The sequence below is a fragment of the Suncus etruscus genome, chromosome 18 (genome assembly GCF_024139225.1).
Source record: "Suncus etruscus isolate mSunEtr1 chromosome 18, mSunEtr1.pri.cur, whole genome shotgun sequence".
NCBI lineage: Eukaryota > Metazoa > Chordata > Mammalia > Eulipotyphla > Soricidae > Suncus > Suncus etruscus.
In genome coordinates this window covers 62,314,436-62,328,190 of record NC_064865.1, presented here as the reverse complement: position 1 = coordinate 62,328,190, position 13,755 = coordinate 62,314,436, and the positions used below count along the sequence as shown (strand labels likewise).

The 13,755-nt window shown below is 43.5% G+C and overlaps 2 protein-coding genes across 3 annotated transcripts in view; one reads left to right on the top strand and one right to left on the bottom strand.

The window, feature by feature from the left end:
- TMEM14C (transmembrane protein 14C) overlaps positions 1-13,755 on the top strand; it is a 1,060,545-nt gene that overhangs the window by 677,034 nt on the left and 369,756 nt on the right. The gene's annotated exons all lie outside the window — the stretch shown is intronic.
- LOC125995956 (uncharacterized) overlaps positions 1-13,755 on the bottom strand; it is a 120,740-nt gene that overhangs the window by 22,049 nt on the left and 84,936 nt on the right. Inside the window, exon 14 of the mRNA XM_049764899.1 lies at positions 11,423-11,586. Coding sequence (XP_049620856.1) covers positions 11,423-11,586 — 164 coding nt within the window. The remainder of the gene's footprint in view (positions 1-11,422; positions 11,587-13,755) is intronic.

The window sequence follows — 13,755 nt, the reverse complement described above, 5'->3', positions numbered from 1 at the left end:
TTTGTCTCTTTTTACTTAATATTTTATTATTTTCTTAAAAAATGATGTGCTTGGTTTTTCAAACAAATCTGAGACTCTGGGTGAAAGACAAGATATATTTTGTGACTTATCATAGGCTCGACTTATTATGTATTTCTAGAACTAGTTAAGAACTCAGAGCCAGAGAAATAAGTCAGCACATAATGTTCTGCCTTGTAGTCCAATGACGAGAGTTCAATCCACAATATAACATATGGTTCCCCCACCAGCAGTCGCACCTCCAGGAGTGATCCCTGAGCACAGACCCAGGGAATAATGAATGCCCAAAGACAGTAGAAATGAAAGGCTGGATAAAGATATTAACTAGGAGATTTGCCACTGTGGGAAGAGAGATAACAGGTCAGGGAAGAAACTACCAAGACAATGATAGAGACAGTGGACAAGGACAGGAGTCCAGAAGCAGGTAAATGGCGCTCATGATGATACCCTATAAGTAACGGTGTTGTAAACCAAAGCGCATAAAGGAATAAAAGAGAAAAAAGAAGCATCTTCCACAAAGACAGACTGGAGTGTGGGAGGAAAGCTGGGGGAATTGGTGGAGGGGTTGGTGATCAAACATTGGAACTCGATCATGAATACTTTTGTAAATTTTTGTAAACTTCTAATTTATGGTGATTAATTACTTTTAAAAATCATCTAGTATGGGGGCCGGCAAGGTGGCTCTAGAGGTAAGGTGTCTGTCTTGCAAGCGCTAGCCAAGGAAAGATCGAGACTGCGGTTCGATCCCCCCGCATCCCATATGGTCCCCCCAAGCCAGGGGCAATTATTGAGCTCTTAGCCAGGAGTAACCCCTGAGCATCAAACGAGTGTGGCCCGAAAAAAAAAACAAAAAAAATCATCTAGTATGAAAATTCAAATTAATGATATGTAATTCTGTGATCTGTCCAATATGAAGAAACTAAAAATGAGAAACAAGAAATGTAAAAGTATGGTGAAAGGATGCTACTATTCTAGAGTGGCTACAGTGTTGGCACATTAGATATTTTCAAGTCTATTATTAGCAGCATTGTCAATCTCAGCACCTAAATAAAAATAGAAAGAGCAATAAAGGAAAATATATATGTAGGTTTCTGATTATAATGGTAGTCCATGTCTGAAATTCAGATTTCCCTTTTACAAATATCAGAATAAATTTAAACTCAGCTGACTGAACGGATGTTTTGTTCTGTCAACTGATTCATCAGTGAAAATTGACAGTGGAATATATTTCTGTCCTGAGCAACCCTAATTCAGTTCTGTCCAAAGTAGCAAAACTGTCTAACCCTACCGCCCAGCAAGATCCAAGTGCCTTACCTTGCCCCCAACTCCCAACTCTTTGGCATGCCCAGCAGAGGGGGCTAAAAGTGGACTGGGAGCTTTGCTGGCAGCCATATGGTGGCTGCCATCTTGAAAAACTATGGCTCCTTTGTGGCTGGGAAAGTCTAGGTCGGCCGTTGGAATGATTTGCTGGTTGTCTTGTTAAATAAGAACCAGTCTTTACCATTCTCTTAAGCTTGTTTAATGTGACATTCATCTTTTTCTTTTAATGGTGGGAAGATTTAATGTAGTTAAATTACTGTCAATTTGCTGCCATGAACATTTTCTGTATGAAGATTTTAAGTGCAAGATTATCAACAATGCAATTAACTTTGAATTAATTAGGAATCACAGTCCTGTTTCTACTAGCTTCTGTTCCTTTTGCCCAGAAAATGTCTGTCTCCTCCCTAGATCTCTTTCTGTGTGAAGGAATAATTCTGTAGTCACCGAGTTGGATTCTGTGGAAGGCAAACAAATGTTGGATCACAACACAACAAGTACAGTGGTATTTTCCAGGAAAAAGACTTCATGATAGTGTTCATGTGTTCACATAGCAACTTTATTTGTTTTTCACATATTTTCCTGCTCTGGAGAGCTGTATAGACAAACAAGGGAAAAACAGCCTACTGGTATATGTATAGAATTAAAACACAGTGATGATCAGTCAAAAATACAAATAGTTTCTCCTTTTGTATATTCCCTTGGGCTGGTGAGTCAAATATAAACAAACATTCAACACTCCAGTTTCCTGCTTCTCCTTAGAAAGCTGAAAAGTCCTGTAGGAAAATTTCAATAAACAATGCAAAAACAGCTCCAAAATTGTAAATAAGTTGAGCTTTGGGAGACAGAGATGAGAGAAAACTAGTTGCTGCATACAACATTAGAATCATTCAACAAAATATTAAATTTAAATCATTTGTGATACTATTTAGCAATGAAATTTGTCTCAAATGGGTTAAAAATTGACTTGCAAGAACTTATTATTAAGTATTTTCCTACCACGTAAGGGTGGGTGTGTGTATAACATCTGGAGGTATATCCATTTTAAAATAGGAGATCATGTTAGATGACAAAAGAGAAAGCATAGGTGAAGTAATTTTAATCAAGAATGAACCTTACTGAAGAATACCCGAGTTCAACTATTTTGCACATTTTGTAGGCTGATGGGTTTTTTCCATGAAAATTTAAGATTTTTATTATACCCCATGGACAAGTGAATCTTTATAGGCTGATGGCTGCAGAATCTGGCAAAAATGAACTCTTCAACACATCGGAGAATTTTACATCCGTGAATTATTTCTTCCACATGTAATTAAAAGAGAAGCCACGGTCTACCTGGGCCTTAAGGCCTCGGGCATTATTGTTTCTAGAAGTAGGTCACGTGTTGCATGCAGGGTCTGAGGATGGCCCAGGGAATGCAGTGATTCTCCGAGTCCTCTGCCCCGTGCCCTACATCTGAGGCGATCTGTTGCGTGGTGAGTGGCAGAAGCTATTATGTTTGGTTCACATCTGAATGTGGGTCATTACAGCAGCCCAGCAGGTGACATTTCTCTCAAAGCTAAAAAGGACAAGTGTGAACATTTAGCTAAAACAGTATTTTACGGGTCATGAAAGGGATAGAAAGTAGAACTTCAAATAGCGCTGATTAAAATTATGAAAACCAAGGCATCTCGTTGCCTGTTTCCTGCTGATGATGTTACACATAGCCTGGCAGCTTGGCTTACGTGTCCAGGAGTGAGTGGTCATGAGACAGGCAGGGCGAGCAGGGGACCACAGGAATAATTACCACAAAAGTCTGCAGAGGGGCTCAGAAAAGACAGCACTGGGACTCGTGGTATGCAACCTGCACACACCTCAAGGGAGTATTTGCAGCCATCCATCTATGTAGTCTCATTTCCTTTGCACACCCGAGTCTCTCATAATCATATTTTAAAATCTGTATATTTTAGTTATCCTTAATAATGTGTAGAGATGTGTTTTCCTGTGTTGCAGAAAATGTACGTATGAACATTTTCGCTACAGCCTTGAGGTCTTGTCAGTCTGTGTAGGAAAATTTCAGTTGGCTTACTCTGAAACTAAAGAGGGGGAAAGAGAGGAAGGAACAAGAAGAGAGAGGAGATAAGAGAAGAGAGAATATTTGGGGTATAGCTCAACATTGGTGTGACTGTGTGGGGTGAGTGCCTGGATTCAACCCTGGCATCTTTAAGAGGGAGAGGGAAGGAGGGGAAGAGAAAAGGAGGAAAAGAGGAAGGGAGGAAGGAAGGAAGGAAGGAAGGAAGGAAGGAAGGAAGGAAGGAAGGAAGGAAGGAAGGAAGGAAGGAAGGGAGGAAGGGAGGAAGGGAGGAAGAAAGGAAGGAAGGAAGGAAGGAAGGAAGGGAGGGAGGGAGGGAGGGAGGAAGGACGGAAGGACGAAAGGAAGGGAGGGAGGGAGGGAGGAAGGAAGGAAGGAAGGAAGAAGGGAGGGAGGAAGGAAGAAGGAAGGAAGGGAGGGAGGGAGGAAGGGAGGGAGGAAGGGAGTGATGGAAGGAAGGGAGGGAGGGAGGGAGTGATGGAAGGGAGGGAGGGAGAGAGGGAGGGAGGGAGGAAGGACGGAAGGACGAAAGGAAGGGAGGGAGGGAGGGAGGGAGGGAGGAAGGACGGAAGGACGAAAGGAAGGGAGGGAGGGAGGAAGGAAGGAAGGAAGAAGGGAGGGAGGAAGGAAGAAGGAAGGAAGGGAGGGAGGGAGGAAGGGAGGGAGGAAGGGAGTGATGGAAGGAAGGGAGGGAGGGAGGGAGTGATGGAAGGGAGGGAGGGAGGGAGGGAGGAAGGAAGGAAGGAAGGAAGGAAGGGAGGGAGGAAGGGAGGGAGGGAGGGAGGAAGAAAGGAAGGAAGGGAGGGAGGAAGGGAGGGAGGGAGGAAGGAAGGAAGGAAGGAAGGGAGGAAGGGAGGGAAGGAGGGAGGAAGGAAGGGAGGGAGGGAGGAAGGGAGGGAGGGAGGAAGGGAGGGAGGGAGAGAGGGAGGGAAAGAGGAAGGAAGGGAGGGAGGGGGAAAGGGAGTGAGGGAGAAAGGGAGGGAGGGAGGGAGGGAGGAAGGGAGGGAGGGAGATAGAAAGGGAGGGAGGAAGGGAGGGACAAAGAAGGGAAGGAATAAAGGGGTATATTGGGCAGATTTGCCTGCTCCCTAGCCCCATCTGAGTTGCATGTCTTCAGCTGCCGTATTCTTCCTCCTCCTCAGTTTTCTTCTCCAGCCCCAGCAATATGAGGTCAAGAATCCAGCAATGCACTTCCAGGCTCGAGCCTCCAGAGTCTGACAGCAAAGGAGAAGTGTCACCTTAGCCTCCTCTGCTCCCCATCTTGGGTTAGCTCGCATGTCTATTTTTAATTAGTATATTTTCAACAAAAATATGTCATTTTCTTGTAGACACAGATTAACAACACCGCTAGTGGTAGAGAATCATGCTGGAAACACCCCGCACCCACCTCAAAGAGATGCCCCCACCCCTGGCCCCATGGCCCCCATCTTATGACCATGTCCCCTTAATCCCTCTCTGTCCTCAGCTCCTTCTACCTTGAGCATTCTGATCCCTCCTACTTTTTCCATCTCACGGGAGAGGGATCTGTCTGGGTCTCTCCCTCTCCCTTGGCCCTGGATCTGAAGAGTCTTGGGGTGAGTTTTCAAGACGGCATAGAGAAGTGGGGGTGATGTTGCCAGACCCTGTTGGCATGAAGGTTGGAGAGGAGACTCACCCAGATATTCCAAGGGACCTGAGATCTAAGGTGTCCTGCAGACCCCATCAAGGCTTGCCCAGCTTGAAGACAGAGCAGAATCCACCATCTGATCCCCTTCCTTCTACCCTAGAGGACTGGATGTGACTTTGCTCTCAGCTGGAGTCCCACAGGCCTGCCTCGGTGGGTCCATGTGAGGAGCAAAAAGGAGCCTTAGCTCAGGCCCAGCAGGTGGGAAAGCCAGGTAGAAATGGGGCCTTTGTGGTCACTAGAAGGGGTGTGAGGGGTGAGGCAGTGGACAGAGGGAAGCCCCTGCCCCCACAATAGGATCTGAGCACTGAAGGCATTTGACAGTCAAAATTTGGTGGGTGCGTGTCCCAGCTCCTGGCACCTGATCACAGTCTCTCGGTTTGCCCATGGTGACAACACAAATTCCAATTTAACAAGCCAATCTCTCATTTTTGGGGAGAGAGAGGGGGGTTGGGATTTATCCAGTGGCAATCAGGGCTTACTCCTGGCTCTGTGCTCAGGAGTGACCCCTGGCAGTACTTAGGGGACACTATGGGATGCCAGAAAGTAAACTGGAGTAGGCCATATATTTCTTGTTTTTGTTTCCAGGCAATACCCGACAGTGCTCAGAGGTTACTCCTGGCTCTGCACTCAGGAATTACTCCTGGTGGTGTTCAGGGGACCCTATGGGATGCCAGAAATCGAACCCAAGTCGGCCACCTGTAAGGTAAATGCCCTCCCTGCTGTGCTATCACTTCAGCCCCAGAGTTGGCCACACACAGAAGGCAAAAGCATTCCCCCCCATCTCCAACCATCCACCAGGCCCAGGAGAGCCTGATTCTCACCGGCCAGTCCTGCGTGCCTGGTGGAATTTCCAGAGCAAGGCTCAACTCCCAAGATGGTGGAGAAGGTCTCACTGCCTGTTCTTATCACTTCAATTGGAAGCAGCATTTGCCTTGAGAACGGAGTCAATGCAGAGACTGACTGAAAGCGACTCTCCGATTATCTCCGGCTATTCCCTCTGCAGCCGCAGTGCTTGCGCAATGCTCATCAAAAGCTGTCTTTAAATTATTTTCCTCTAAATTAATTTCCCTAAGTAATCAATGACAGCAGCGAAAGCTGAGAAGGCTATTTGGAACTATTAAGTCCGTGATTAAGAAGACATCAGGCACCCCAAAAATCTAATTAACTCAGGCACCGCATCCGTCCGTGTCTGTGCAGCCTCCAGGACCATGCAGGCTTAACTGAATCAAACCCCACATTCAAACTGGGAATTCTCCTGCTCTGTGTCCTGAGAAGAGACATGTGAGCCACTGGTGACCTTGACAATGACCAGGTGAAAGGTTTAGGGGAGGTCCAGGCGATGCCAACACAGGCTTTGAGAAATGCTGCATGAGTGGAAGTCACACCCCAGTTCTGAGACCCTCTCTCTTCCCTCTGTACAACCTCCCCTGTTGCATCAAATAATTAAGGATGGGGCTGGATGGTGAAGGATGCCATCCAGCCCACATGGCTTTGCAACCTCCATGCAGCCGGCGAGTTCCAGGCCCAGGTGAAAGGCGAAATCACTCACACGCAGGCTTCAGGAAGAATCATCTTTATTCATGCCCTAGCCACCACAGGTGTGTGGCCTATGTCAACCTTTCAAGCACAGCTATATTTTGCTAGCCCTGCATCTTATCTCCTGTTAGCCATCTTCCCTTTGGGCTCCATGCGGCCCAAAGATCCAAAAGCCAGGAAGCCAAGCCGGGCCAAGAGAGAAACGGCCAAAGGGCCGAATCCCCTGGCTCAGAGGTTTATCTATCCTTTTCCAGACCCCTCCCAGCAATGGGAGGTCTTGCAGGTAGTTACACCTATTATCCGGTTCCCAAAACTCCTCCCAAATATGGGTGGGTCTTGGGGTACACCACACTCCCCTAGAAAGGGCTAGAAAGAGGCTGATTCTTAAATGTCTTTCACTCCCAACTTCATGATTTCCTATAATTTTTTGTACAATCCCAGGCATAAAGATATATAAAGATATATAAAACAGGCATATATGTGTAGATAGAGGATAAATAGATAGATGATAGATAAATAGATGATAGATAGATAGATAGGTAGATAGATAGATAGATAGATAGATAGATAGATAGATGGATGATAGAGAGAGTAGAGAGATAGATAGGTAGGTAGGTAGATTAGATAGATAGATAGATAGATAGATAGAGAGATAGATAGATAGATAGATAGATAGATAGATAGATAGATAGATAGATAGATAGATAGATAGATAGATAGATAGATAGATAGATAGATAGATAGATAGATAGATAGATAGATAGATAGATAGATAGATAGATAGATAGATAGATAGATAGATAGATAGGTATGTAGGTAGATTAGATAGATAGATAGATAGATAGATAGATAGATAGATAGATAGATAGATAGATAGATAGATAGATAGATAGATAGATAGATAGATAGATAGATAGATAGATAGATAGATAGATAGATAGATAGATGATAGATAGATAGATTATAGATTATAGATTAGATCAAAAGCATGCTGGTAATAAGTTGTAGCGAATTTAGGGAGCTACACCTACTGTGCTCAGGGTTTACTCCTGGTTCTGTGCCCCGGAATCCCTCCTGGTGGGGCTCAGGGGACCATATAAGGTACCAGGGATTTAACCGAAGACAGACATATGCAAGACAATCATTTCATCCCTGTTTTATCTCTCAGGACCTAAAACAAAATGTCATATTCAGTTATGTGACCCCATACTCTGCTGTGACCCATAGTTTAAGAAAAAGGGTTGTCTCATGGTTACATAATAAAAATAAAATAAAAATAATTTTTTTGGGTCACACCCGGCGGTGCTCAGGGGTTACTCCTGGCCGTCTGCTCAGAAATAGCTCCTGGCAGGCACGGGGGACCATATGGGACACCAGGATTTGAACCAACCACCTTTGGTCCTGGATCGGCTGCTTGAAAGGCAAACACCGCTGTGCTATCTCTCTGGGCCCTAAAAATAATTTTTTTAAAAGAAAGCACTTGGAAAACAATATGGAGATTGCTCAAAAAATGGAAATTGAGCTCCCATGTTATCCAGCTATACCACGTCTATGGATATGCCCTAGGAACACAAAAACACAATACAAAAATGCTCTCTGCATGTCTATGTTCATTGCAGTGTTATTTACAATAGTCAGACTCTGAAAACTACCAAGATGCCATTCAACAGATAAGTGGCTAAAAAAAAAAACCCTGTGGTACATATATGCAATGGACTATTATGCAGCCGTCAGGAGAGATAAAGTTATAAAATTTTCCTATATGTAGATATATATATGGAATCTGTTATGCTGAGTGAAATGAGTCAGAGGGAGAGAAATAGACACAGAATAGTCTCACTCATTTGTGGGATTTAAGAAAATAAAAGACATTATGGTGATAATATCCAAAGACAATAGAGATGAGGGCTGGAAGGGCCAGCTCACGCTATAAAGGTCACCACAAAGAGTGGTGAGTGCAGCTAGAGAAATAACTACACCAACAACTATATATATATATAAAGGGAGCATGGCTCTAGAGGGCCAAGTATCAAATTTAAGTAGAATGTCTGTTATTTAGTGTGGGTTTTTTTTCCAAGTTGTTCTAAAGCATCTCTCCTCCTCTCTGCAAACAAGAACTGATGTTTTAAAATTCCTTAACACAAAACTGAGTGAGATCAAATGGCAAGACAGGTAATCCAGAGGTTATTCCAACTTGAAAAGAGACCACCAGAATAAAAGCTACACGGATTTCACTTCGAGATTCCCCGAACCCACATCAAATGAACTTTAGGTGGCCTGTGGGATGTTCATCAAAGACAATCCCAACAGACGAAGAACAAACGTGGCTGAAAGGTTTCCAAACGAGGAAGATTTTCTTAAAAGCGATATTTAAACAGCCTATAAATGAACAAAACAGACCAGATATGATGTAAGAATTATATTATTTTTGCTTTGTTTTTTTTTTTTGCTTGTTTATTTTTATCCCGCACCTTATGGTGTTCAGGAGTTACTCCTGACTCTGCACTCAGAAATTATTCATAGTGGTGCTCAGGAGGACCCTCTGGGATGCTGAGATTGGACTCAGGTCGGCCAGATAGAAAACAAGTGTTCTTCCTGCTATACTAGTGGTCCAACTCCAAGTTCCTATTCTTTTAAAATTAAAACTAGTTGGAGACCAGGAAGCTAGCATAGTGGCATTTACAGAGACATATGTCAGGACTGATGGTCAGTTCTGCTGGTCCCTGAGCACTGCTGGGTGCCCCTACTGAGTCCAGAGCACTGACACATTGCTCTGCCACAAACCCTTCTCAATAAATAGAAAATCTCCAGAAATAACGTCAGGGCCTTCCTATGCACAGCTTGGAGGGATTCCCAAAAATACATTGAAAAGATCATTATCACATGGAGAAAATATCTGTTAAAATATATCAGAAAGGGTAACACTGCTAAAGTATGTCTAACTCCATCTGCAATTCATTAAATAGATTTGGAAAGAAAGAAAGAAAGAAAGAAAGAAAGAAAGAAAGAAAGAAAGAAAGAAAGAAAGAAAGAAAGAAAGAAAGAAAGAAAGAAAGAAAGAAAGAAAGAAAGAAAGAAAGAAAGAAAGAAAGAAAGAAAGAAAGAAAGAAAGAAAGAAAGAAAGAAAGAAAGAAAGAAAGAAAGAAAGAAAGAAAGAAAGAAAGAAAGAAAGAAAGAAAGAAAGAAAGAAAGAAAGAAAGAAAGAAAGAAAGAAAGAAAGAAAGAAAGAAAGAAAGAAAGAAAGAAAGAAAGAAAGAAAGAAAGAAAGAAAGAAAGAAAGAAAGAAAGAAAGAAAGAAAGAAATAAAGAAAGAAAGAAAGAAAGAAAGAAAGAAAGAAAGAAAGAAAGAAAGAAAGAAAGAAAGAAAGAAAGAAAGAAAGAAAGAAAGAAAGAAAGAAAGAAAGAAAGAAAGAAAGAAAGAAAGAAAGAAAGAAAGAAAGAAAGAAGGAGAGAGGGAGAGAGGGAGAGAGGGAGAGAGGGGGGAGAGAAGAGAGAGAGAGAGAGAGAGAGAGAGAGAGAGAGAGAGAGAGAGAGAGAGAGAGAGAGAGAGAGAGAGAGAGATACCAGACCATACCAGGGCAAGCACTCAGGGGACCAGGAAGAGGGGACCAGGGCCTTAGGTCAGAAAAACCTTTGCCTCACACGTTTAAGTTTCTGCATTCAACCCCTGGCATCTCCAAAATGAACAAGTCCCCAGAGAACAAGGTAGGAAAGGTGCAGCAGCTTCTCCTCCCTTCCTAGTCCAGGTGGCCAAAGACCAACAGGCAGTCTTGGGGCAAACCATGAAGGGGACTCCATGGACCCAGCATGGGATTCCCTCCTGATGAGGACCAGCCACTCCATCATGGGCTGCCATCTCCTCCCTGAACTGGTGGCTTTGGGTCTCGGGGTTTCTTCAAGGAAAAGCTTAGGATGTTGGGGAGCTCCTTCATACTACAACGTCTCCAGGGACAATTTACAAGATGTGCAAAGCTAACAAGTGTTCAGGAATAAAAACACCACATGTCTGGTCCTACTGGCATGGCATGAAATGTTGGAGGTAGCATGATGGCATCATGAGGGAACTGAAAGGAATACCCGGAGCACAGAAGATGTTTAAAATCATGTATGATGCTACGCGTACAGCAGAATATAAGCTTCGTAGAACAACCACACAAGGAAAAGGGGCAGAAATAAATCCACCAGTTACATGATATACTTTTCTAGATGGTGAGATTACCATTAGTTTATAATGTGCTTTCTAGTTCTTTTCTATAGTTTCTTTTTCTCCAAGATGACTCATATTCTTCTAATACTAAGGAAAAGTCACTAGAAATATAATTATTTTTTTTTCCTATTTTGGGCCACACCTGATGGTGTTTAGAAGTAACTCTTGACTGTGCCCAGGAATCAGACTTGGCAGGCTCGAGGACCACATGAGATGCTGGGTGAGATCAAACCCAAGTCAGCATCATGCAAGGTAAATACCCTCTTTGTTGCGCTATCATTTCGGACCCAGAAATAAATATTTAAAAAATAAATATAAACGTATTAAATTTATTTATTTAATATAATAATTTAAATAAACATGTTTAATAAAAGTATTGATTTAGTAATAACTAATGATTGTCATAAATTTAAATAAACATAGATGCTTGAATATACATGTATTTATTTAAATGTATAAATATTAAAAATATATATGATAATTCTTAAGGGCCAAAGAGAGAGTACTACAGTGGTTAAGGTTGGATTACAAAACAACTTGCCTCGCATGAAGCCAATCCCGATTCAATTCCTAGCAGCACATATACTCCCCAAGCAGGAAGGCTTACCTGAGGCAATACAGGTACAGGATCAGAGAGGAGAGGAGCAGCAGGAGGCTGTAAACCAGAACCGTGACCAGCACCCCATGCACTCCTGGCTGCTCGGTTCTGACAAATGCCCAGTACAGCTTGGCCACATCTGCGGTGGGCGAGTCCTTGCTCGGGGTCAGCCGCTGGTGGAGGAACGTGGACGCTGAGTCAATAAGGTCCAAGTTAGAGGATGTAGTGAGTCTGTTTAGGTTACTGTCGGACCATTGTCTGGAACCAAGGGAGAGGGGCTAGCGAGAGAGCATGGGGAGTAAGATGCTTACTTTGCACATGAGCAACCCTGAGTCGATTCCTGACACCACTTGATCCCCAAGGGCAGTGGTGTAGCAGTGGAACCACACCAGGGGAGGTGTGAGGCTCTGTAAAGGGGGGCGCGTTTGACCTGGGCAAACACTGTCCTAACAAGCTAAGCCCCATGTTTATATCTCTGTCTGTCTCTGGAGCTGAGAGTCGATATGTCCTGCTTCCAACCCCACTTCGAAAAGCTCTGCCTTGCAAAACATGCTCATTTGTAGCCATTCATCCAGACATCATCTCTGATTAAAAAAATCAGCTCAAGTTATTTTATATATTTTTGTTTTGCAGGTTAAAGTTTTTTTTAATAAAGATACTATTTATAGTCGCACGGGGGGCGCAAAAAATGTTTTCTTCTTCCTAGGGGGGCATGACAGAGAATAATTGAGAAGCACTACCCAAGGGTGACTCCTGGGCCAGGAGTGAGCCCTGAGCACAAAACCAGAAGTGCTTTTTGAGCACAGAGCTGGGAGTGATTCCTGAGCACAGAGCCAGGAATAAGCCCTGGGCTCAATGAGTGTGGACCAAAAACCAAATGCAAACCAAAAAAAAAGCAAAGAAAAGAAATAGACTAGTTTTGTCATTTTTTAAACCAGGTTTTTAGTGTGTGTGTGTGTGTGTGTGTGTGTGTGTGTGTGTGTTTAATTAAAAGATGTTCTCCTTTCTACCATTTAAATGTGTATATTCTCCATGAAATCCATAAAGCACAGGACATGTTTTATTGACATACTATTAACTCCTGGATTTAACAAGCCTGAGCTAAGAAATAGGAGATGCAGGGTTGGAAGGAATCCGTTATCTCAAAAAGCAGGTTTGACAGGAGTTTAATCCAGGCCGAGCAGAGAAAGCCTGGCTTATTTTAGAAACTTATTTTTAAAGAGTCAGCGGGCCATTAACAGTGGGTTTGAAAGCCAAGGTTTACATTTGGTCAGTTTAATAAGGTCTTATTTTAGATGAGGGAGAACTCTCCCAATGTGCTCTCCTGTATCGGGAATAAATATTAAAATGCTGCTACCTTTCAAGACAAATATCAAATGCCATTTCCACCATGACGAGCCGCGTCTTTGAACCTCGAGTTTTAGAAGACACAAACATGGATCCTGACTCTCCTGCATCAAGGGGAAGTAATTGGTCATGGAAATAGTCTGTTATCTTTTGCCTAGACACAGAAGGAGAATTTCTGCACTTTCCAAGCAAGCTGATTGGGAAGTGGACAGCCCACTCTGGACAGCACACAGGATTCTTGCCAAAGTCATTCGTGTGTGCGACAGAGCATCACAACAGAGAGAGACTCAGAGACATCGTTTGACAACCCCTCTGAGAACAGCTTCCTAGGATGGTGAGTGACAGGGACTCAGAGACGAGGACTTCGCCCACCTCACACCTTTTCTGCCCTCGGTCCCTGGATGGGGTCAGCTGTCAGTGGGCCCTTATCACTGGGGTTCTAACAAGACCAGAACAGGCAAGGACTGTTCTGATGTGGTTTGGGACATGGGTCATTTCAGGAACGCTGAACCCTGCAAGGAGGTGCAGATGTTTTTGTTTGTTTTGGTTTTGGATCACACTCGGCAGTGTTGAGAGGTTACTCCTGGCTCTGCGCTCAGAAATTGCTCCTGGCAGGTTTAGGAAACCATAGATGCTGGGATTCGAACCACTGTCCATCCTGGATCAGCTGTGTTCAAGGAAAACAAATGCCATGTGCTATTGCTCCGGCTCCAAAGCGGTGCAGATGAACCAATCAATTCTCACTCCAATTCACCTCACTTTTACCTCAACTTCAACCCTGGGGGGCCAGAGCAAGAGTAGAGCATGCCGCAGAACCAGGTTTGAACCCCAACATCCCATAGGGTCCCTGAGGATAGCCAAGAATGACCTCTGAGCTCAGAGCCAGGAGTAACCCCAGAGCGCTCAAAAACCACAATTTAAAAAAAAAAGTATCTTCCTCATTAAATGCATAAGCAAAGAGTAAATATTACTCTTAAAGTAAATAAGTAACCTAA